This window comes from Medicago sativa, chromosome 4 (assembly GCF_051527215.1).
Source record: "Medicago sativa cultivar Bolivia chromosome 4, Bolivia_mono, whole genome shotgun sequence".
NCBI lineage: Eukaryota > Viridiplantae > Streptophyta > Magnoliopsida > Fabales > Fabaceae > Medicago > Medicago sativa.
Genome location: NC_140752.1, coordinates 78,505,358 through 78,529,655, shown reverse-complemented (window position 1 = coordinate 78,529,655; position 24,298 = coordinate 78,505,358). Strand labels below are relative to the sequence as shown.

The following is a 24,298-nucleotide window of genomic DNA, read 5'->3' as shown; positions in this document are numbered from 1 at the left end:
AGAGAGAAAAATGAAGAGAGAGGAAAAGAACATAATGTGAGTATTAGAGAGAAAAATGTCCAAAAGTTATCACAAGGGTTAAATATGTTTTTAGTCCTTACATTTTGCGACCCTTTGAAGAGTAGTCCCTACATTTCATTAAATGTTTTTAAAATCCTCACATTTTATCTCCGTTATCAAAATTAGTCCCTGTTGTTAATTCTCTAACGGAATGCTGATGTGACAGTAAGTGGATCCCAATTATTCTAAGGTTAAATATGTTTTTGGTCCCTACATTTTGCGTGACTTTGAAAAATAGTCCTTGCATTTCAATAAATGTTTTTAAAATCCCTAAAATAATAAGGACTATTCTTCAAAATCACGCAAAATGTAGGGACCAAAAACATATTCAACAATAAAATAATTGGGACCCACTAACTGCCACATCAGCATTCCGTTACAGAATTAACAGCAGCGACTAATAAAATGTAGGGACTATTTTTCAAAGGGGCGCAAAATGTAAGGACTAAAAACATATTTAACCCTTATCACAAAATGGTTGTACAAACGGCATTTCTCTGCTTTTAATATTACTCTCTCCGCTCACTATTATAAGTAAAAATCAACTTTTTAGGTTCATTCATTAAATGACGTATTTGGTCAATAATATAGACCAAATACATAATTTAATGAATGAACCTAAAAAGCTGATTTTTGCTTATAATAGTGACCGGATGGAGTATGTCTCTATACTACCAATCTATTTCTATACAGCTTCATAAACATACTATCAAATGTGAAATTGAAAGGGGAAACCTAGAAGTTCATGGGGAATTTTGTAGACCCACTTTTCATTTTTAGAAAGTATAAACTTAGATCCTTTGGCTAGCTAATACAGAAAGATAACCAAAATGTAGTGATAAATGACAACACTTAAGTATGAATATGGATGATACATTTTTTTTTTTCTAAGGAATGTATGATACATATAAAATACTTTATTATGATGACATAATGTAATGACGGTGTTTCAAAGATTTATATTTGTAACAAATTGTTTCTGTCACCACTTTCTAACACTATCTTCGTGATCATTCTCTTAATAAATACGTGGCTCATAGCAAATTGCCAATTAAAAGTAATTAATCACTCCCCTAATCCTAAAACACAAATACACCCAGTTTATTTTCTAGCATGCATGCCTTCCAAACCTGCCTATTTTTCTGTAGAAGATTGTTTATTCACAAAGTGTAAATACTTGCAACAAGAATGCGGCACAAAGTGCTCTTGGTTCTGCTTTTTCCTTCAAATTAATGCTTTTTGGTTTCAATCACTATCAACATTGGTCCACTGCATGTACCTTAATGGACAAGGACATGTTGTTCCTTCATGGAACCAGTAAATTCGGCTTCTGTTGGTAAAAATGATCCTACATTAATCATCACTTTCATCACACACAAGCCTCGCACGTCTAATTTAAGGTGGGGTGAAATGAACAAAGTGAATCAACAAGTAAGTGAAAAATGTGGTCAAGAAAATAAACACCAGAAATGAGATGTACTATGGTCCCACATGGAGCAATTGAACCGGACCACATGACCAGTTAGTTGTTGTCAACACAGAAGACCGACTAATTTAATATTATTCACTTTGCTCTGTCTTTAAAATGCTTCTAGTAAGTTTATATAAATTCTCTAAAACAACTTATATTTAGATACAGCTTATATGTAGCTAATACTGAGTTTTCTATGTCCATTTTTTATTGAAAAAAGCTAATACGTCTCTTTAGAGGTTGAGATGAATTAGTATCCATGACCTTAAGGTTTTGTTTGGGAGTTTGGAGGGGAGGGGAAGGAAGGGCTTTGGGGGAATAGAAATATAGGAAAAAATTGAGAAATTTTTCCCATTTTTTGATAGAGTATTTTTTTTAGAGAGTGATAAATTAATGCTTATGATTAATATATATTTATAATTTTAATACAACAACAACAACCAAGCCTTATCCCACTAAGTGGGGTCGGCTACATAGATCAAATGACGCCATAGTGTTCTATCATAAACCAAATTTGGATCCAACTCATTGACCTCTATATCTTTTCTAATGGTTTCTCTAATAGTTTTCCTAAGTCTTCCTCTACCTCTTTTAACTTGACTTTCCTCCATTTGATCTACTCTTCTTACCACGGCATCTACGGGTCTTCTCTCTACATGCCCAAACTATCTAAGCCTATTTTCTATCATCTTTTCTACAATAGGTGCTACCCCCACTCTCTCCTTAATGGTGTCATTCCTAATCCTATCATGTCTAGTCTGACCATTCATCCAGCGTAACATCCTCATCTCTGCTACACTTACTTGATTCTCGTATTGACTCTTAACCACTCAACACTCCGTACCATACAACATATACTTACTTGCTACACTTACTTAATATTATAAAACATATATTAAATTTAAAGAATTCATTTACCTTAAACCCTGAACACTTTCCAATGTCTTCTATTTCTTCCACTTACTCCTTCCTTTTTTTTCTTTTTAAACTCACCTCTCCCTTCCCCGCCAAACTCGCAAACAAAGCCTAAGATGACATATTTAACATCAATTATCGCTTCTTAAAAAGAAGCCTTTGCAAGGAGTTGAAGTATCAAGTGGGGTTAATAAAATCCAGTTAAGGACGAATTGTTTAAGAGAATTTAAATTTTGACTGAAACAAATCTTTTTTTTACCGGACTTCACATACCCTCCGACCAAACTTGGGATTATTGGTACTCATTCCTTAAGGAACGACTTCACATACCTCCGACCAAACTTGGGATTATTGGTACTCATTCCTATGGGTTAAAGATAAAAGAGGAAGCAACAAAGTATACGAGAAGTGAACAAATATTGAGGGAAAATGATTGGAGAGTTAAAATAGTATTGTTATCTGTGCATATATATGCACATCACACTCTTTTAGTACTCTTTTAGCACAAGGCTCTTAGGTGAACAAAATGATTAGTCAGATGATATAAAAATTTTAGATTCTACGATAGCCCCACTACTCCGAGATGTACAGCCACACGATCTGTATACTTCATTTTAAAATCATATGTTAATATTAAAGCCAAAAAAAACAATCATATATTAATATTAAAACCAAAAAAACAATCATTTATTAATATACTTGTAGTATACTTTTTGTGACCCATTTTCCTTCATATATCTTATCAAACACCTTACTTTTTGACAAAGGTTGTTAAGAAGCTAAGAAGTTGTGAGTGTTTGGTAGATTTTCCAACCAAATTAGCTACCCAAAAATTCACATTAGAAATTAATGTACAAAATTGTGAATCAACCCAAACTTTTCATGGTTATTTTGGTCATTAAAAATTCATTCCAACTTCCTTAGCAACCATACCCCGCTCATTATATATAGATAGATAGATATTCCAAAACCTTCATTTTTATTATATTCTGATCATTTCATTGCTCATTCTATATATCATGGAAACCTTTGGTACACATTCACTGCTCTCTATTGTGCACATTTTCATGCTTAGTTTGCTATGTTTTATGGTTAGAATTGAAGCTTCAAAGAGTAAGGCCTCTGCCATATATGTGTTTGGAGACTCTACAGTAGACCCAGGAAACAATAACTACATAAACACAGCTTTCAAGAGTGATTTTCCACCTTATGGTAGGGATCTTGCCAACAAAAGTCCTACTGGAAGGTTCTCAAATGGGAAACTTGGCACTGATTTTATTGGTACATAATTTCTAAATTCTTTTTTCCTTTGCATGTTAAATTGTTATGTAATACATTTTGTCCATGACACCAATACAAGGTGAGCTCAGTCGTAAGAGTTTGATTTTATAACATCAAGAAAACCGAGTTTAAAATCCATATGGAATTGAGCCAAAAGAAAATTCATATGTCCTATTACCTTTATTAATAACAATTTTCTCCTCTTCAAATTTAAGTAAAGTTGCATTAATTGTCATTTTACAAATGTGCTCGATGATATATGAATTTCGTACTAGGTTACAAGGTCAAACACTTACCGCTGAGGTGACACGCCATGAACATAGTAACTTAATTAAGAGAATGTTGAAGTTGATTTCTCTTAGTATAGACCTTGTTTGATTGATCTTCTGTACATATGTTTGGATTGTACAGCTTCATATTTAGGGCTGAAAGAGTTGGTGCCACCATATTTGGATCCAAATCTCAGTGATGAAGAGCTTATGACAGGAGTTAGTTTTGCCTCTGCTGGTTCTGGTTTTGACCCACTCACACCAACTCTCGGTGTACTATCTCTATGACTCTCTCAACTTTCTTTCTTCATGCAGTGTGTGTTCATGATTTAAGCATATCTTTTGTATCACGGTGGACATATAAGAATCACTACAACATACCTAATTTTTCAAAAGTACATTCTGTAGGTTTTGCAAAATCACAATAGATCATCGTGATTTTGACATATTCGTTGTGATATCAAACATACACTAAATTGCGGTTCACAATCACAACCACTCGAGTTTTTTTTTCTTTTTAAATGACCAATATTAATAGTTAGTTGTTATTGATGCTACCTCAGCCACATTTGCCTGCAATATTAAGGATGGCAATGCATATGCAACTTAAAACCATGCATGTCCCTGTTCTCAAACACCACTATGAGTCTATGACCCAGCTTCAAAAAATTTAATTTAACACCAGCAAAACTAGCTTATGAAATAAATGTTATATACTGGTGGGTTTATTAATCTTAATTAAGGGTTTATGCTTTCATGTTAAATTATTGATTTTATATATGATGTCTCAACTGTCTTTGTCTCATACTTGTTTGTTATAATTTTTGTATCCCCTAAATCCCTAATATTTGGAATCAAAACATATTTGTGTCTAATATTGTACTATGCTATTAATTAATCAATTTCAGAATGTGGTCCCAATATCAAAGCAAATGGAATATTTCAAACAATACAAAAAGAGGTTGGAGACTAAGCTTGGTAGGCAAAGAACTGAAAATCATATGAACAACGCATTATTTTTCATAAGTGCTGGTACAAATGACTTCGTTATTAATTATTTTACGGTACCAATACGAAGAAAAAGCTATGACGTTGTAACTTACGGCCATTTCTTGCTTCAACAAGTGAAAGATTTCATACAGGTAATTAATTCGGTTTTGAATCAATTACACATTTCTTCTTTACCAAGATTCATATTTTTTAAGAGGCTAATATATTACCACAAAAAGCGTCAACCGGCCTAAGAAGTGTTTAGGAAGACATCAAAAGATCCAAGAAACAATTCAAAAAGAGAGAGAAAAAAAGGACCAACAAAAGAGAAGGACTAAAATTAAATTAGAACACTAAGACTCATCAAATAATTTTGCCTCCAAACATTATAGTAAAAATAGAATGAGACAAACTTCAAATTAAACCACCAAAACACTTGAAGTTTAACCCGCTATGTATGAATTTGGAAAAACAAATTCATGTGAGTAAGAATTCAGTCAAATAAAAAGTGTTATTACCTAAAAAGTCACACCAATGATGTTGGTGTAACATCAATTATGTGTATTCGAGTTAGGATTCTATTTATTTAAAAGAAATATGATTTAATTTGGAGTAATATACATGCAAAGAAATTTGGAAAAACAAAAACCAATGATGATAGATCGATCTACCATCTACTTTTGTATTTATCTCTTTGATTGAGTATCTATTTTTAGAAATTGAGAGTATACCAACTTAGTCTATTCTAGTGCCCTTTGAATCTTTAGTACAGTGCATAAATATTCTCATGATAAGCTCTTTTTGGCTTCTTGTCACTATAATTAATGACTTTTTCCATACCAAGGAAAACATATATACCGAAGGTACCCTTTTTTTTTTTTTTTTTTCCCTTTCCTAGCTTTATCCTCATGTACATAAAAATTATTGTGAAGGTAGATGTGAGTGGTTGTGTGGTAGCTCACACAACTAATGGAAACATCAAGAACTCCAACCCAACAAAATTTGAAAGAGCAAACGACGCATCTAAAACACTAGAAAAAATAACTAATTATTAGTTTAAGAACTTTCAACTAAAACTAATTAATATATAAACGTATAAATCCTTACAAAAAAATATTAATTAGAAATAATTTGTACCAACATATCGTGAAACAAGTGGTTGATACTTCATTAACATCTGGTTAAATATTCGATCTCTGGTCAATGCGTACATATCATCTATATATATATGATATTTGTGGTTTGACTTACTAACACAAGTTACATGTCATTTAGAATTTATGGACAGAAGGTGCTAGAAAAATTGCTTTTGTTGGACTACCTCCTATGGGATGCTTGCCAATCATGATCACCTTCAATTCCAACAATGCGCTTCTTGAACGTAGTTGTGTGGATAAATATTCCGTTGTGGCAAGACAGCACAACATGGTGCTTCAACATGAATTGTTCTTAATGCAACTCAATTTCTCTAATCCTCGTGATCATGGTGCTAAGATCTCTTACATTGACATATATGAACCCTTAGTTAACATGATTCAAGGGCATGGAAATTTTGGTGAGTAATGCAATCTTATCCCTTGCTTGGTTAAGATCATAAATGTTTCTAAGTTTACTTACTACTAAGAATTAGTGAACTAGGGATGAAAAATAAGAGACCCAAAAATGTGAAATTTGTTTTTAAGTTCATCTCTAAATGTTGGAGGTACCAAAAATAATGGTCAAATTTATTTTTTTAGATGTTTTTTGACAAAATTTTATTTTCAAGATTAAATGATATATATTGTCGATGTAAAATTATTTTACTGTGACAATCTATCATATTTTGTTAACACAATAAAGAATTACATAATCGTGTTTTATTTATTTTGATTGAACGTAATCGTCATATATTTAAAAGTTGTCAAACATGTTGTGGCAAATTAAACGTTGTTATTTGAGTTAGTGAAAATAACTTCATAGGCACTATGCATGTCTTTTAATCTCTTTATTATTACATGACTATGCTAATTAAATACGTTCAATGATTTGTTTGTATGTATGTTATTGTGGTAGGGTTTGATGAGGTTGATCATGGCTGTTGTGGAAGTGGTTTCATTGAAGCAACATTTATGTGTAATCGTGTTTCACATGTATGTTCTGATCCGTCAAAATATGTCTTTTGGGATTCAATACACCCTACAGAGAAGGCATATCATAACCTATTCATCGCAAATCGCCACATTCTTGATGCCCTCGTCAACGACTAGGATTCCTAGCTATCCAATATTATATTTATATATTATTTTTACTTCTCAATTTTTCTGATATAATAATAATGTCGTGTGTATGATAGAGAAACAAAAGACAAAAATAAAAGTGGAGAATGAAACCATCCTTTTATATCTGAACTTATAGAAGCTCCAGCAAAAAAGTCAACATTGATGATTAAAATCTCCCAAAGTATGTGCTTAATTAATTGGGATGTTTCAATATTAAAGGGATTCATGAAATATAGAGGAATTTTTTATATATAATTTATTCATCTAAATATTTGTGTATTCCGGATCGTTTAATCGGTACTCTTTTTTTCTCATGTATAATGTTTGGTGGACAATATTGAACATCACAAATAAAACAATTTGAAGTTTACTACGATACCATTTATGAATGTAAATATTAATTAATATAGGATTAATAGAGTGAGAGATTAGAGAGAGATGTGGACAGGGAGATAAAGTGAAAGAGGGGGAGAGAAGAGAGATCGGTTGGGAGGGAGAGAAACGAGTTATGGGAGAAATGATATGTATATGGAGAATGTTAACCGGTGCCCCCGGGGCATTGGTTAAGCACCAAATAAAGTAAGTTTTTATCAAAAAGTAATGTAATTATTACTTGATAAAAAGTGACAGTTTATATTTCCAAGACAGAAATTCTATTTATGGATTCCTTAACCAGTGCCCTGGGGGCACCGGTTAACAAGACCCTATGTATATATATACATGGGAGGGAGTCGTGGCCGAGATAGAAATTTTAAGTTGTAGGGACAATATTCAACATATATATGATATTGAAAATGTAATATTGTTCTTAAGAGTATATATACATCATAATATTCTCTACTACCTTTTTTTTTTTTGAATAAACTACCTTTTTAATTATGAAAATATACATATGTTTTTTTTTAAATGCATAATAACAATCATTTCTTACATTATTATGTTAAATTGATTGTTGAAATAAAAAAAACACAATTATAAAATATCTTGATCCAAAAGATGAATTATAAATATAATTATACTTGTCATCAAGTGATTGTTGGGGACAAAAATTAAAGAGGTGAGATGTTTTTTCATGGGGTGCATTGCTACTAAACAAACCAACTAAAGTATCAACTACCCACAACTACCATCTAGTAGTTGCATATATAGATATAAAAGTTAATATTGTTTTACCCCCTGTAATATAAGCAATTTCCGAGTTTGCCCCTTGTAATTTTTTTTTCCGATTTGATCCTTGTAAAAAAAATTGTTTCAAAACACCCCCTAGGTCATCTGACTGTGCATTTTCGCTGATGTGGCACGCTGAGTCACCTTCTTCTGATGACATGGCGCGCTGACGGCATAATTAATTTTATTTTTCATTTTTTATGGGTACACGTGGCATTTGTGGCTTTTTTTAACAAAATCGAAAATATAACATTAGCTAAAAAAAAATATTTTGAAGATTAATTTGCTGACTTTCATTTTATTTTTAAAATCCTCATAATTTGGTAAAAAAATATGATTTATTTTCTAATTTTTTAATTTCCAAAAATATTTTATAAAAATTATGGAATAAAATTTTCGAAAAAAAATCTGAATTTTTTCTATTGAAATTCTAGAAATAGATTATCTATTTTTTTTTTAAGTTTTCAAAAAATATTATCTAAATTCTGGAAAAATATTATATAAATTTTAATTTTTTTTTAAATATAAAAATATTTTCCAAAATTTTTTAATTTTGAAAGTAAAATCTGAATTTTTTTAACTTTTTTCGATATTTTTTCATTTTCAATTTTTTTATTTCTAAATTAATATAAATGAATTTATATTTATTTTTAGTTTTTTAAAAAAAAAGACACAAATGCCGCGTGTATTCAAAAAAAAATGAATAACAAAATTAATTATACAATCATCATGCAACATCATTAGAAGAATGTGACTCAGCGTGCCACATCAGCAAAAATGCACAATCAGATGGCCTAGGAGGTATTTTGAAACAACATTTTTTTTACAATGACCAAGTAAAAAAAAATTGCAGGGAACAAACCCGAAAACTGCCTTACATGGGTGTAAATCACTATTAACCCTTAGATATAATAAAGGATATAAAAAAAAGTTATGCAGGCGGGAGCCCCCACAATATTGTGAGTGGCTCCACCCATGGGAAGGAGAGAGACGAGATAAAACGGGGGAGTATAGAGACCATGAGAGGAGAAAGAGACGAGACTATAAAGATATGATAGAGACGAGACTGTAGAGATATGATAGAGACGAGTCTATATTGATTTGATAGAGACGAGAGACGAAAGAGAAAGAGATAGAGACAGGATACAGACGAGATGAGGGGGAGATAAAATATTTGTATAACATAAACAAGAAATTTGCAAAAAATTGAAATTCTTATCCCCGTCATTAAATTATGGAACAATTTTTTATCATAAGTAAAAATTGTCTAATATACCAATATTATATTGGTATATTAGACAATTTTTACTTATGATAAAAAACTATTGGTATATTAGACAATTTTTACTTATGATAAAAAACTATTGGTATATTAGACAATTTTTACTTATGATAAAAAATTGTTCCATAATTTAATGTCGGGGATAAGAATTTGTATATTAGACAATTTTTACTTATGATAAAAAAATTGTTCCATAATTTAATGTCGGGGATAAGAATTTCAATTTTTTGCAAATTTCTTGTCATTTACTTTGTCCAATTCCATGAATAGTTTTAAAATAAAATAAAAAACTAAAATGTTTAGTTTGACCTTTCATTTTTTAGTAAATGAAACACATTATTTAGGTCGGAAAAGTGACTTGCTATTGGTCCAATAAGTACATCTTAAAATGTCCATTTGAAAAAGAGAAATGATATTCTAACAACCATTTTGTGACAACTTATGTGACAACTTTATCTCTTATACTCATATTATCTTTTTACTTTCTCTCTCTATTGCTTTGGTTTCCGTGTCACTATCTACTTTTCCTTTGAAAATTGGTGATTGTCACAAAAGTTGTTGATTTTTGGTTCTTAGAATATTATTGCTCTTTGAAAAATGGTCCATAAGTACATTTGATACAGAAACTTCGATTGATGTTTGGCAACTTTTGGCGGGAAGATATAGAAATTCCTTATCTGTGTCAGTTAATTTAATTTATTTTCTATCATTATATTTTCTTTCTCTTATTTCTTTCTGTGTAGAGTGAAGAAAAGAAAAACTGTGAGCGAAAATGGAGAACCCTAACAGAGCAAGAATCGAAGACGACATGCTTCTCACCATGTTTGATCCCTTCGATGCTTCTAAGGATGCTACTCAAGATACAATTGACGAACGTAAGCATCACACTCCCCTCTTTTTTTTCTTTCTTTTTTTGAACAAGTTTTGTTTGGTTTTTTTTTCCTTTTTTTTGCTTTATTCTCGATCATGTTCATGCCCACCAACAAAATCAACGTTTTTAGTCTATTTAGACTTTTGGGTAATAAAAAAATTAAAACTTGTGTGGAATTTGTTTAGTGTTGAGGCTATTTAACTTAATCTGTGTATTTATGAATTCACATATGTAGGACTTGCTTTTTTGGATGCTGTTCGTGCTTCTTCGATTGGGCTTGAAGGTGGAAAACCACCATCTTCGTAAGTTTCTTTCACCCACTATGTAGCACTGATACTTTAGATTGAAGGTTATCTGCAACTACTCAAACATATGTCCGTTTGGATTGACTTATTTTTTAGCTTATGCAAATAAATAAGCTTTTATGTTAATTCATAAGTTCTCACTAACGAAAATTGTATCTTCATAAGTTGTTTTTTCATAAACTACCTTGACAAAAATAATACATAAAAGCTTATTTATTTGCATAAGCTCAAAAATAAGCCAATCCAAACAGGCCCTTAATCACTTCATTTTTTTTCTTCTTTCAAATATCAGTAATATCTCGTTCGTGTTCAGTGTTTGTGTTGGAGGTTCATAGCTTACACACACACTTACACTTTTTGAGGGAAAATTTTATTTTTGAATATATGTGGTTAATTCTCCTCTATAAGCAAGTTGTATTTGTAAGAAATATATTTGAATTTTGTCTTCATTTTTGTGTTCTGAGTAGAGTATATAAATTGTGTAGAAAAATATTTGAGGCAGTCTTCCATATGCTGAGGACTGAGAAGTCATTACAGTTGATTGTGGCAAGTTATAAGCTTCTGGTTGATTTGGAAAAGGTATGTGATGTCCACGGCTTTCCTTTCCCCTTTATATTCATGCGTCTTAAATGTCTCTAAAACCGTTAAATGTGTGATTTTTTTTTTCTTTTCGGGTTTAGCACTTCCCTCGAGAGTATTTATCCGGCAAGGATGATTCCCTATCATCGTCTAACTCTCCACCGAAATTGGTTGGAGCTGAAGAGGTATGAATGACAATAAGTCATCTAAACATGTTACTTTTGTTCTGCATATGGTATATCAGTTGGTAATATGGGATACTGGCTAAACTTGCTTTCAAATGTCAAATATTTTCTGCTAGGCATGGTCTCCTCTTATTCTTGGTTCTGATAAGGCCGCTGTTGTTGGTGGAGCAAGTGACAAACAGTCCGGTGGACCTCTCGACCCCTCTGTGAGTTAGTTTCTCCAGTTGCGTTCACATTCACTTTTTACTTATCCTTAGCTTAGTTAATTGGTTTAATTGAACAACATATCTTTCATTAGTTTTACAACTAACAACTTGTTTCCTTGCTTGTAAAATTCCGATTTTTTTTTTCTTTCAAAATATCTGTTCTATGAAATTGCAGATGGTGAAATCAATGTACTAGTGATACCACAAATTGCATATGCCATTGTTTCACGTGTTTTATTCATACTAGTTTCTGAGTAATGTATTAGTCAAGCAAATAAAGTTATCTAATCCTACCTTCTACTTTAATTAATCCATTTTTATTATGTTGCACAATATAAGGAGGTGCACTCAGTCAGTTGTAGTTAGGATACGAGTTCATCACTTAATAAAGCACTGCATCTCAAAGAACTCATTTATATTTTTAAACTATCTCTTTGTTTATAATATTCAGTTTCTCCATGGTTCTCTTGACTGTTTTTCTTTCAAATTGCAATTTGATATTGGGTTTTCTTAACTCATTTCCACTCTTTATGTTCTCCACCTACCTTAGAGCTTTCATCTCCTGATTGAAGAGCTCGCTAAAACTTTAGCTGATTCCAACATTAAAGCAACAAGCATAAAGGTTAGTCCACCAATCAGCCATTTTTGTACATTTTTTCTAGAGTTTTGTGGGTGCTTGTTTAACACGAGCTTGTGAGAATTGGGACACACTAGTGATTTTGCAATGATATGGAATAAAACTCTGACTTAAGTCATAATATATTGATGCCATACGCTTTTTAGCTATATTTTAAATTTACATGTTTAGATCCCAAGCTTCAAGCCTTCCCATGTGGCTATGTATTTATGTTAAGCTTTGGTTCATAAAGTGCAGTTTTTAACAAAATATGCCTGATTTGTGTAATTTTGTTGCAGTCCCTGTCCCTGCAGAGCTTGTTACTCTTTCAATATCTCGTCATTCTGCTTGAAGGCGATTTTCTACCTCGTAATGGTGTGTGTGAAGTTGAATGAAATTTCTGTTGTTGCCATTCCTTAAACTAGTAAGTTCTAAGTAACTGTTCTGTTGCAGCCACCATGAACTGGAGCTTGCAAAGGGAGTCTTTGCTCAACATGTTACTGGTAATTGGTTCACTATAAGATTTTGTGTGACCAACCAATCAACAATTAACCATGTTGATTATTAATGTTATGTGAATGCTAATACTCTTCTTTCCACATGGTCTGTTGTTGAGATCTTATGTACCTTGATTCCTCTGCCCTGAATTTTTGTTCCTTTTGTATTTCAGAAATATATATCTGATCTAGTTTTTACAGGGATCTAGGAAAATGAACTATAAAAGCTTGATGAAAAATTGTATGGAAGTTATCTGTCTACTATGTGAACTTCTTGAAAATGATCTTTGTAAAAATGTAGAGGTTGAAAAGAGTTCCGAATGCAATACTGCATTATCTCTTGCTTTACTTGAAGTATTAAAGAACACGCGTGTCTCTATAGAGAAACTTTTGGTGATGGTAAGTTCCTGAATAATTTTATTTGTTGTTATATATAATATGAAAGCTTCAATCAGCTCTTCTTTGTCTGCTTACATTGTGGATGATGGATTTTAGATCATGGCCCTTGATATGTCTAAGAAGAAAGCAGATATTGAAGGCAATACTTCAAGATCAGATGGTCCAAGGTAGTTTGTTTCTTCAATAATTTACAGTGTCACTCCTTTCAGTTTAATTTCCGCGTTTCCTTAAATGCCATGCTTTCTGATTGAAGTATGCAATCTTGTGTTTTGGTGCATTTTGTGCAGAACACCTTTGGTGGACATAATTCTGGATGAACTGGCTTACAGCAAAGATAATATCCCCCATTTTCTTAAGGTGACTCCGGAAACCTGTCTCTCCGCCCTTTCCCTCCTACTGTTATACGCTTTCCTTTTAAAATCTTTTCTTTCTGTTATTTGCATGGCATATAATGTTGAATGGTTTGATACATTTTACTTTGTTATCAGTCAATGTTTCCAATATTCCCATGTTAAGTCATATTTTATGGAAGCTATCTTGTTACTAATGATTTCTTCTGATTTCATGAGAACTGATGTAGGCCTTTAGTGAGCCTAAATGGAAGCTGGAAATAGTTGTGCAGTATCTTTGGAAATACATGACTAAGGTAATACTTTTCGAAATTTGTCATACTTTCTTCGTTCTGAAAGGGAGACTCTATTTGTTACTAGGACACTGAAGATACAACATTTGATACACATTCTCCAACCTTTGTTTTGTACAAAATTTGCAGCCTTCTGCTCGCACTCGTCGATCAAATGGTGTTACTGAAGATACAACATTTGATGGGGCTTTGAAATGCTTTTCAAATAACACTGGAACTAAGAGCATAATAAAGAAAATTGGTGCAGATGTAGTTCAGTTGCTTTTGGCTCATGGTTTTCAGGTAACTGTCTTTATTCAACAAATCAGCGCACAATTTTTTTTTTATTTAAATGACATACATACAGTTATTGGATTGACTAGGAACTCAATAACTGCCTAGGATATTTTCTTTCTTGCTCTGTATTCCTTTATTTCCATTTTCTACACCCAAACACTGCAATCACTTTGATATTGGTCCGAGATCTACATTTGTTCAATGAATGTACATTTCTATCTTTTATTTTTCTGTTATTACTCATCAAAAACTGTATGAGGTGCTTCTAAAATTAGTTCCATTTTTAGAAATTAGAATGGATTTTTACTGGTTTTCAGGCTCAATTGTCAATATTGTCAGAAAGAAATACAAACGACAACATTGCTGGAGACAGAAAAGAAGGGGCCAGTGCTCTTGTAGATTTGTGCCAGGAGTTTATATCTGCTTTTGACAGTTTGATAAGCACAGATGGGTAAGAAAACCATTTCTCTGTATTTTAACTTTTAAATTGCTTGCTTGGTTTTGCATCTATCTTTGTCTGATTTTGGATATTATGGCTGGTTCTACTTAAACAATGTTAATTGAGCTTGCTTCCATACTTGGATTATCTATATCAAGACTTTGAATTTTGAACAGATCCTGAAAATCCAGAATTTTCATATATATAATCTGTAGAAAATATTTTGTTTAGTTTATTGGCATCGTTCAAATTTGTTTTCTGTCATAATGTAGGGATTTGGAGATACTGTCCATTGGAAAAGAGGCACTATTTACTGCAGCAACTGTTATCTCCATGAAGTCATAGGAGCGTAAATAACAGCACTGAATTTCGCATTGACTTTATTAGCTTTATTACTCATTCTTCTTTAAATGAATGTGTTCACTTTGATCAACCCATTCTTTATTGGAGTCTGAGGCTTTGTAGGTTAGGTTAAATGCAAGAAATACTTTTCCATAGGGAAATTTTGTACCTTGTCTCACTGAATGATTTATAATGGCAATATCCCAAACCAGTTTAAGAGTAAGTTACATGATTGGAATATTACAATTGAAAATGATTTTAGATCGTATCATTTGATACTAATAATGTTATTTGTCAAATTATCATTTATATATTGATTATAAATACTACCACTAGTGAAGACACAAAATTATGCAAATAAATAAACAAATAATTAAAAGATTAATCTTGGTGAATAAATGTGAACAACTATTGCATTTATAACTGCACTAAACAAAATCATTGTTTCAAGATGAACTCCATAAAAGAAACTTGTATTGAAGTCAATGAATCCAGTTATAAATGCAAAAATTGTGTAAACAGTATCTCTCAGTTCTCACATATGCATGCTACAATCTCTCCTTCTCTCCCCGTGCTTTTTTCCTCTCACAACTTTCACTAAACTCATTTTGTCTATAGCAGATGCAAAAGCTTGAAAAAACTTTTGTTTATCCTTTGCAAAATCTTGAACCAGTGACTTGGTTCGTGGATCCAATGCCAAAGCTTGGTCCGATGCTAGCAACCCCATCTTGTTCTGCAAGTTACCATAATATGCATGGTCAAATATGAAAGGAGTAGTTGCATCAAATGGGGCAACAATGTCTGTGTTTCCACCAAAATTTGGGCAGTACATTCTAAGAGCTTTCAATAGTTTAGGGTTCATATCTGGATCGGGTTGCCCCTTGCCTCGGTAATTGTAGAGGCGGGTCAAAAAGCTCTTGCAATGAGCAAATCCAATTGTGTGGGCACCAGAAAGAGCAACCATGTCCTGTATAGTTAAGCCTTTTGAATTGAAGATTTTGATGAGCTCATCAACGGTTGAGTTTGCACGGGGGATGTTGGACCCTACCCTTGATGCCATTGATATCTTTCCATCCCATCTTCCCTTCTTCACTTGGTAATAGGGTCCCCCTGCCTGTGTCACACATGACATACTAAAATTAAACCAAGTATAGTTAGCCATTTCTTAACAGAACATAATATAAACTCAACATAATTATCCATTTCTTGACAGAAAGTAATAGTGTTTTGTTTTTAGTTTTTATTTGGTTTCTTTAATTGAACTTTTTTATTCTTTCATAGTGTTAAGTTGCTACATGTATCTATCCATCTGATATGATATGATATGATATGGCACAGAAAAGAACAATAATACTGAAAATTGGACTTGGACTTGTAAGATTAAGAAGCAGGTGTTGTAATTGGTGTCTAAATAAAATTCAACATAAAGTACAAAAATTCGGCTGTTTTATAGTCTAATATACCAAACAGTATATGACAACATGAAAACAGATTCAATTTGACTTTATGCAGAGCCCTTGTATGAAACAGTCACTCTGCTAACTGCCAAAACTACAATTAATATTATAGTGTGGGATTTTTGTATCTTTAATGTAGGAAAAAACTCTTAACCAGTACCAATATAGGATTTGTTTGTTTCTAATCTCTAGAGATAACTTAATGTGATTTTGGTTAATATAGAATCAACACCAGCCTGTAACAATGTCTAGCGTATTCTGTGTCATTTTAGCTAGACAAATTAACAAATGGAAAGATTAATTTATTCTACAATATAATGTTAGCTCTTTTGTCATGGTGTTGGGGGAAAAAAATTATTTGGCTATGTTGTCTTTTTACATTATAATAAAGAAATCTATTTTCCTATTCATAATCATATACCAAAAGACCAAGGGCCTAAATGTTTGAGAATCATTTCTTTTTATTTGAATTGGTATTTTCACAAAGCGTCTCTGTTATTCTGTAAAGTTGGAAAACACATATTTTATCTAGAAATGTATTCTTCTAGCTGCTATCTAAGAAACAAAAAAGATGCAGCAAAAGAACATGCAAGAAAAAATTGAGCCTGCAGTCAAAATATATAAAGATTCACAACTTTTAAATTTTAATTAGTTTCTGCCCTTTTCTGTTGTCCATTTAAGTGGGCCAAATATGGTTACATCAAAAATCAGAAATAACTTTCAAAACTAGGGATACTTTGTACTTGTATTGCATGTGACCTGATATCAATGATGTCAAAACTTAATGCACTACTGTAGGGCATTAACTGCCCTTATTTTAGAATGTTAGGTCTCAGGAGGAGAATGAAACCAAAAATTAGGATTGGAAATTTGGAATAAAGGAAACAGATGAAGATATATTAAATCAAATTAGTGGTAATCATGATATATGAAATTGAAACAATGAACAAGTAACTTACCAAGTGCACAAAATCTCTTGCTGCAATTGCAAGAATATCTGCACAGGACACCACACTAGGACACTTTTTCTCCACCACTTCTTTGGCCTTCCTTATAGTTTCAAAACCTTCCACCCTCAAATCTTTATTATCCTCTGCATCTTTCTCTGCCAACTCCTTGCTCCCTGGCTTTGATGCTATTAAAATTGATGCATCACAACCCTGCATTCACTCATTCAAACCAGAAATCCTGAAAATGAGGTTGAGAAAAACAAACCAACAGTTGCATGCAAAGCTAAAAACATATGTGTGTGTGCGCGCGCGTGTGGAATTGGCTTACTTCTACAAAGCAATCATGGAAGAGGAGACGAATGGTGGCTGGTCCAGAAACAGGTGATTGTTTGAATTGTTGAGAGGTGACTGAACCAACAAGCTGTTCTACCTGTGGACAAGATTTGGCGTAGTAATTAACGCTAAGCTGGCGAGGAATGCGTGTAGTTTTGCTATTAAGCATTGCTAAGCATGATGAAGTTTCATTCAAAATGAAGAAAACAAACAAAGAAAAAGTGAAAACAAAGAAAGAAGAAGAAGGCACAGACATGAGTTTAGGAGAAAGAAAAGAGAAACTGAGTAATGTGGAAGATCAAAAGTGAAGGTGAGGTAGGGAAATTTATTTAATAATTAGAGGGAATCAAATCCCGTGAAACTTATAGAAGAGGAAAATGATGGTGATATATAGGAGTATTATATTTATTGGTTTCTAATGCTTAAAGAGACAAATATACCAAAAAAAAGAATTCATAAAATTCCAAACGAGTTGCTTGTAATGTGTTGAAATAAGGCTTGAAGTTCACCTACCTGATAACAAACTTCTGACAAACATGTATTTTTTGGTTTAATCATAATGTGTTTATCTTTGGTCAAATGGAAATACTATAGGGTCTATCTAACAAACAACATGCCAATTTGGTTATTTGTGCTTCCTCTAGATTGAGACAATTAGTGACAGCTGATCAGAGAGAAAAACTGTGATTTATCACTAATTATTTTTAGTACCATAAAAATAAGTCTAATATGAACTCTTTCAAATTATACACGTCTTACGTCATCACCTATCAAAGTATGCCTCATTCTAAGCCTCTCACCCACCTCAATCATCTACCGACTTGAACGTCAGAGTGTTTTTAGGTACACCCCACCATCAAGCATAATCTCGGCGTAGATTTCAGCCAAACGCCACCATTCACGCAGCATTCATCCTTAACATCCACCATCAAACAGCCATTCATTTTCTGCAAGATATAGTATTTGAGATTTTTCAACTAGGATGAGGCTCTCAGTCATTAGTGGCAAATTGGCAATAGATTAAGGACATTGATATATTAGAAGCGAATGATCTTCACTAATATGATGATAGTAGTACATTATTAAGTATCCTCTATACTTACAGTACACTTCTATTGCACTAGTTTCAATATTTGTTTGAAAATCATAATGTTGTGAAAGTGACTCAAAATTGGAGTTTGGAGGCCAAAAATTGATGTTTGCTGAAAGTACAAATCGGGGCCCGAATGGCAAAAATCGGGGCCCGATTTTGGCTGTCTTTGGGAGCAGTTTGGTACTGGAAAAATCGGCGCCCGAATGGTAAAAATCGGGGCCCGATTTTGCGTGCTGTTATTTTTCAGAAACGTATTTTTGGGCCAGATTTGGTACAATTTTATGGGAGTTTCTTTTACTATAAATATAGGCATTGTATCAGTGTAAACCTAGGAGATAGAGGGGGCTGAAACAAGGGTTTAGAAAGGCAACAACAAAACTAGGGTTTGTATAGAGTTTGTCTCTTTGGAACAAACACTAGGTTTTGAGGGTTGATTCACCTTGGGAAACACTATTAGGATTGAGTCTCTTGGTTACGGGAAGAGGCTGGGATTTGGGTAGAATTAGGCGGGAGACTTATTCTTGTAATCCATCTCTTTTGTAACGTTACTCATCATATAGTGGAACGGAGGGCTGCTCTCTCCCCCAGACTAGGTCAATTTGGACCGAACTGGGTAAACAGATTCTTTGTGTTCTCTCTTCTTCTTTTCTCTTGCTGTGTTGTTTTCTACTTTTGGCTTGTGATTATAACTGTTCTATTCACTTTGATTATTGGTTGCTTTATTATCCCTTGCTCCACACATCAAGTTGCTGTTGGTGTGAGTTTTCTCATCGAATCCGCAACAATTGGCGCCCACCGTGGGGCAAGGTCAAAGGATAATCTAGTACCATGGGTTCGAAGTGGGATATTGAGAAGTTTACCGGAGATAACGATTTTGGGTTATGGAAGGTAAAGATGGAAGCGGTGTTAATACAGCAAAAGTGTGAGAAAGCTTTGAAGGGTGAAGGTGCGTTACCGGTCACCATGTCACGTGCGGAGAAGACCGAGATGGTGGACAAGGCCAGGAGTGCCATTGTCTTGTGCCTCGGGGATAAAGTTTTGAGAGAAGCAACAAAGGAATCAACCGCGGCATCAATGTGGGCAAAGTTGGAATCTTTGTATATGACAAAGTCTTTGGCTCGTCGGCAATTCCTAAAGCAACAACTTTACTTATTCAGGATGGTAAAGTTAAAGGCCGTCATGGAGCTACTTGTGGAGTTCAACAAAATCATTGGTGATTTGGAGAACATTGAGGTGCGTCTTGGGGATGCGGGTGCTCTGATGGTGTGGTGTTGTTTGGAGGATGAAGGTGATGTTTGTCACCTTGGGATTGATGCCTAGTGGAGCGGTGTTCGTCTGGAGAGACGTTAAACACTCAACATCAGCCTGGAGAGGCGGTGGTAAGAATACTCATGATCAGTCTGGAGAGGCGGAGGCAACAATACTCATGATCTACCTGTTGAGGTGGAGTTTCAAGGTTGAAGACATAATGGGATGTACGCATTTGCTAGTTGAGGTAAAGTACGCTCAGCTTGAGGTGGAGTTGAACACACCGGTAATGGTACGACTATGGAGGACCTTGGGTGCTATGCTCTATGGTGAGCAAGGGATTTCTTCATGAAGATGGAAGGCATTCCGGAGGTTGAAGAATGTATAGCACGGCTTGCGGGATTACCCTAAAAAAAGGCCAAGGGTGATTGGATGCAAGGAGACCTTCAAGGAAACGGGAGATGTCCTGTGTTGAAGATGTCATGGTGAATGCTTGTGGGACTACCTAAAATACCTAGCGTAGTTAGACTGCAAGGACCTTCGAGAAGGCGGAAGACATTCCGAGGGCTGAAGGGGGTTGAGGTGTATACTTGTGGATTACTCTAAAAGCCAAGGGTGATTGGGAACAAGTAGATCTTCAAGGAAGCGGGAGATGTCTCGTATTGAAGAGGTATGGTAAAGGCTTGTGGAACTACCTAAAATTCCTGGCGTAGTTGGACTGCAAGTACCTTCGAGAAGGCGGAAGACATTCTGATGGCTGAAGGGATTAGGGTGCAAACTTGTGGAGCTACTTGGTGTAGTGGGAAGCAAGGGAAAGAGCAGCAAGGTGTTGATGTTAAATGGGCATCATCACTAATTTGGAGTCAAGGTGGAGATTGTTGTGAAAGTGACTCAAAATTGGAGTTTGGAGGCCAAAAATTGATGTTTGCTGAAAGTACAAATCGGGGCCCGAATGGCAAAAATCGGGGCCCGATTTTGGCTGTCTTTGGGAGCAGTTTGGTACTGGAAAAATCGGCGCCCGAATGGTAAAAATCGGGGCCCGATTTTGCGTGCTGTTATTTTTCAGAAACGTATTTTTGGGCCAGATTTGGTACAATTTTATGGGAGTTTCTTTTACTATAAATATAGGCATTGTATCAGTGTAAACCTAGGAGATAGAGGGGGCTGAAACAAGGGTTTAGAAAGGCAACAACAAAACTAGGGTTTGTATAGAGTTTGTCTCTTTGGAACAAACACTAGGTTTTGAGGGTTGATTCACCTTGGGAAACACTATTAGGATTGAGTCTCTTGGTTACGGGAAGAGGCTGGGATTTGGGTAGAATTAGGCGGGAGACTTATTCTTGTAATCCATCTCTTTTGTAACGTTACTCATCATATAGTGGAACGGAGGGCTGCTCTCTCCCCCAGACTAGGTCAATTTGGACCGAACTGGGTAAACAGATTCTTTGTGTTCTCTCTTCTTCTTTTCTCTTGCTGTGTTGTTTTCTACTTTTGGCTTGTGATTATAACTGTTCTATTCACTTTGATTATTGGTTGCTTTATTATCCCTTGCTCCACACATCAAGTTGCTGTTGGTGTGAGTTTTCTCATCGAATCCGCAACACATAAACACCATAAAATGTAACAGAAAAGTAGCAGCATACTAAATTTGCATAAGCATGCTAGTGAGTAAGTGAGTGAGTGTGTCCCACCAGACACCACTATGGTCGGACCTTTGCATGAGTAATTAAATGCAAGGCATGTGCAACCAATAGAACCACTAGATTATAAATTAATGAAGTTCTTCAGACTAATTAATTGAGTTCACCAACTTCACCATCCCTTCATAGTGCCAAAATACTGAGTAAGTAACTTTTTCCTTTTCTCAGATTGGTCTCAGTGGGAAGAGAGAGGCTTTTGTTTGTGACTGCATTAAAAAGCTGCTGGACCATTTTTCAGCAAGAGCAAATTCATTCCTTCTGTAAGCCTAGCATTAGCATCAAATGTGGGCATTCAGTTGGTAATGTGAAAGTGACACACCCATTCAATAGGTCTTCACTCTCCACCCATAAGAGTTAACTAACTCTCGAAATCTCATAAGTTAGTTGATAGCAAATAAATTAGTTGATTGAATTTATATTGTTTCGTAAAATCGTCAATTGAACTAGTTAATAAATACGAAAGGATATAAAAAAAATATTTAATTAATATTTATTTTTTAAATTAAGATAAGGGGGTGAAATTGAGAGAAAAAAATGATAAACTATAAGTTATTTTAAATAGTTTACCAAAAAATGCTATAAGGCATTAATAAAAGCTATGAGTTTGTGAGAAAAAAATTGTTACCATATAGGTTTATTTTTGTCATATGAGCTTACAACAAATTCTAAACTATCCACTATAAGTTTAAAATTTTGTCTTACCCTAGAGAGCCTAATATATAAGTTTTTGTACAATATAGGCCACATAAATTACCGGTGAATTGTAGACCATACAAACCATTGGTGCGTTGTAGACTACACCAACAATTATTGTGTTTCACATGTTCAGATTCTATAACTCATACGTGTAATTTACCTATTTTTCAAAGCTCGCATTCCAGAATTCGGATGCGTAAAGCACATCATTCACCAAGGATTGTTTCACTTGGTTTCTGGCATTTAATAATTCAGACATGTTAAAGTACCTAAAATACATGTCCAAACTATAGAATCCGAATGTAGTAAAATACATTATTCACGAAGGTTTGTTTCACTTATTTTGTCATTTGGGTTACATTAAGGGACGGAGGGAGTAAATAACACATCCTTATTCTAGAATCTAAACACGGGTATTTTAGTGTAAAATACAAGTTTTTGCACATTTTACTATGAAATATCAAATAACATTTCACAAACAATTCATGTGTCATGTTAACCATTTTTGTATTTTAAACAACCTCTCCCATTTGTTTTTTAATCTCAAATTAAATTGTTCAAAATACAACTGATAGAGATTAAAAAACGCCCACAAAATACAAAGTAACAAGAAATACAACAAATATAATCCTACTGCGTCACACGCCCCCTTCCCCATCCTCCTCTACCTCTGGTACTGAAAGACTCTTTGAGCCTTCTCAAGTATCTATTGCTCAACATCTCAAGTAACCCGGATGTCAAGGCTCTAATTCACATGTATTATAGTACCAAGTCTACAACATGACCTCCATCCTCTTTACGCCGACAACAAAGGTTGAATCACACTCTTGTAGATAGGAGCAAATTTCTTATAAATTGAACTAACATTCGTTGGCTAAAATAAATTGAAATTGAGTTTAACAAAATAAATTGGTCTCTAACAAATATATGAACTAAGATATGTTCATGTTTAATGTTTTTTTGAAATGGTTCATGTTTAGTGTTTGATGTGCCTCAAAGTAAATTATCTCATGAAAAAATGTATGAAAATAATAAATAAAAAAAAGAACAAAAACATTAACTACAATTTTTTGTTTGTTTGTCGGTGAAATAACACAGTAGCTAGAAATTTCCCTCACCAATGAATAAGTGAGGAATTAAAGATTTGAATTCAACATTATACAAGCTACACCCTCCGGTCACTAATATAAGCAAAAATTTGATTTTTAGATTCATTCATTAAATGACGTATGTAGTCTATAATAAAGACTACATACGTCATTTAATGAATGAATCTAAAAATCAAACGTTTGCTTATATTATTGACCAAAGGGTATACATTCATGAATAAAGAAAATGTCGTACTAATCGATGTCCTCGGGACATTGATTAAGAATACCTAAAAAGGAAATCATATACTCCTTCCGTTTCAAAATGAGTGTCGCTTTAGCAAAAAAAAATTGTTTCAAAATGAGTGTCGCTTTCAGTTTCCAATGCAATAATAATTTTTTCTTTTCAATTGTACCCTCCAATTAATACTCAACACACTACTTTCAAATTATTACTTTTAAAACTAACCAATAGTTAATAAGGATAATTTGGTAAAATAATCATTCTCTTTCTCTTAATCATTGTATTTCTTAATATGTGTGTAAACACCTAAAACGACACTCATTTTAAAATGGAGGGAGTAATAATTATTGCATTAAAAATTGTATAATTAATCCATAAATTGTGTAATTAAAAAAATAAATCAAACCCGAATAAATTGTGTAATTAAAAAAATAAATC

General features: G+C 33.6%; 3 protein-coding genes across 3 annotated transcripts; 2 read left to right on the top strand and 1 right to left on the bottom strand.

The window, feature by feature from the left end:
* Positions 1 to 3,139: 3,139 nt before the first annotated feature.
* On the top strand, positions 3,140 to 7,617 carry LOC146932243 (GDSL-like Lipase/Acylhydrolase superfamily protein). The gene is made up of 5 exons (XM_085703885.1): positions 3,140 to 3,727; positions 4,139 to 4,269; positions 4,905 to 5,138; positions 6,262 to 6,541; positions 7,039 to 7,617. Exons 1-5 carry the CDS (start codon positions 3,466 to 3,468, stop codon positions 7,230 to 7,232), a joined length of 1,101 nt encoding a protein of 366 aa, XP_085560011.1. The 5' UTR covers positions 3,140 to 3,465; the 3' UTR covers positions 7,233 to 7,617.
* Positions 7,618 to 10,420: 2,803 nt separating this feature from the next.
* On the top strand, positions 10,421 to 15,317 carry LOC146932242 (negative regulator of systemic acquired resistance SNI1-like). The gene is made up of 15 exons (XM_085703906.1): positions 10,421 to 10,568; positions 10,800 to 10,866; positions 11,355 to 11,448; positions 11,550 to 11,633; positions 11,750 to 11,839; positions 12,390 to 12,461; positions 12,755 to 12,830; positions 12,909 to 12,958; positions 13,154 to 13,351; positions 13,448 to 13,518; positions 13,639 to 13,708; positions 13,932 to 13,997; positions 14,124 to 14,276; positions 14,588 to 14,721; positions 14,982 to 15,317. The coding sequence occupies exons 1-15, from the start codon at positions 10,466 to 10,468 to the stop codon at positions 15,052 to 15,054; spliced, it is 1,401 nt and encodes a 466-aa protein (XP_085560032.1). The 5' UTR covers positions 10,421 to 10,465; the 3' UTR covers positions 15,055 to 15,317.
* A 175-nt stretch (positions 15,318 to 15,492) lies between these two features.
* LOC146932241 (Peroxidase superfamily protein) lies at positions 15,493 to 18,150 on the bottom strand. Its single transcript, XM_085703907.1, has 3 exons — positions 17,787 to 18,150; positions 17,468 to 17,668; positions 15,493 to 16,165 (listed from the first exon to the last, which is right to left on the bottom strand). Exons 1-3 carry the CDS (start codon positions 18,045 to 18,047, stop codon positions 15,587 to 15,589), a joined length of 1,041 nt encoding a protein of 346 aa, XP_085560033.1. The 5' UTR covers positions 18,048 to 18,150; the 3' UTR covers positions 15,493 to 15,586.
* Positions 18,151 to 24,298: the final 6,148 nt, after the last annotated feature.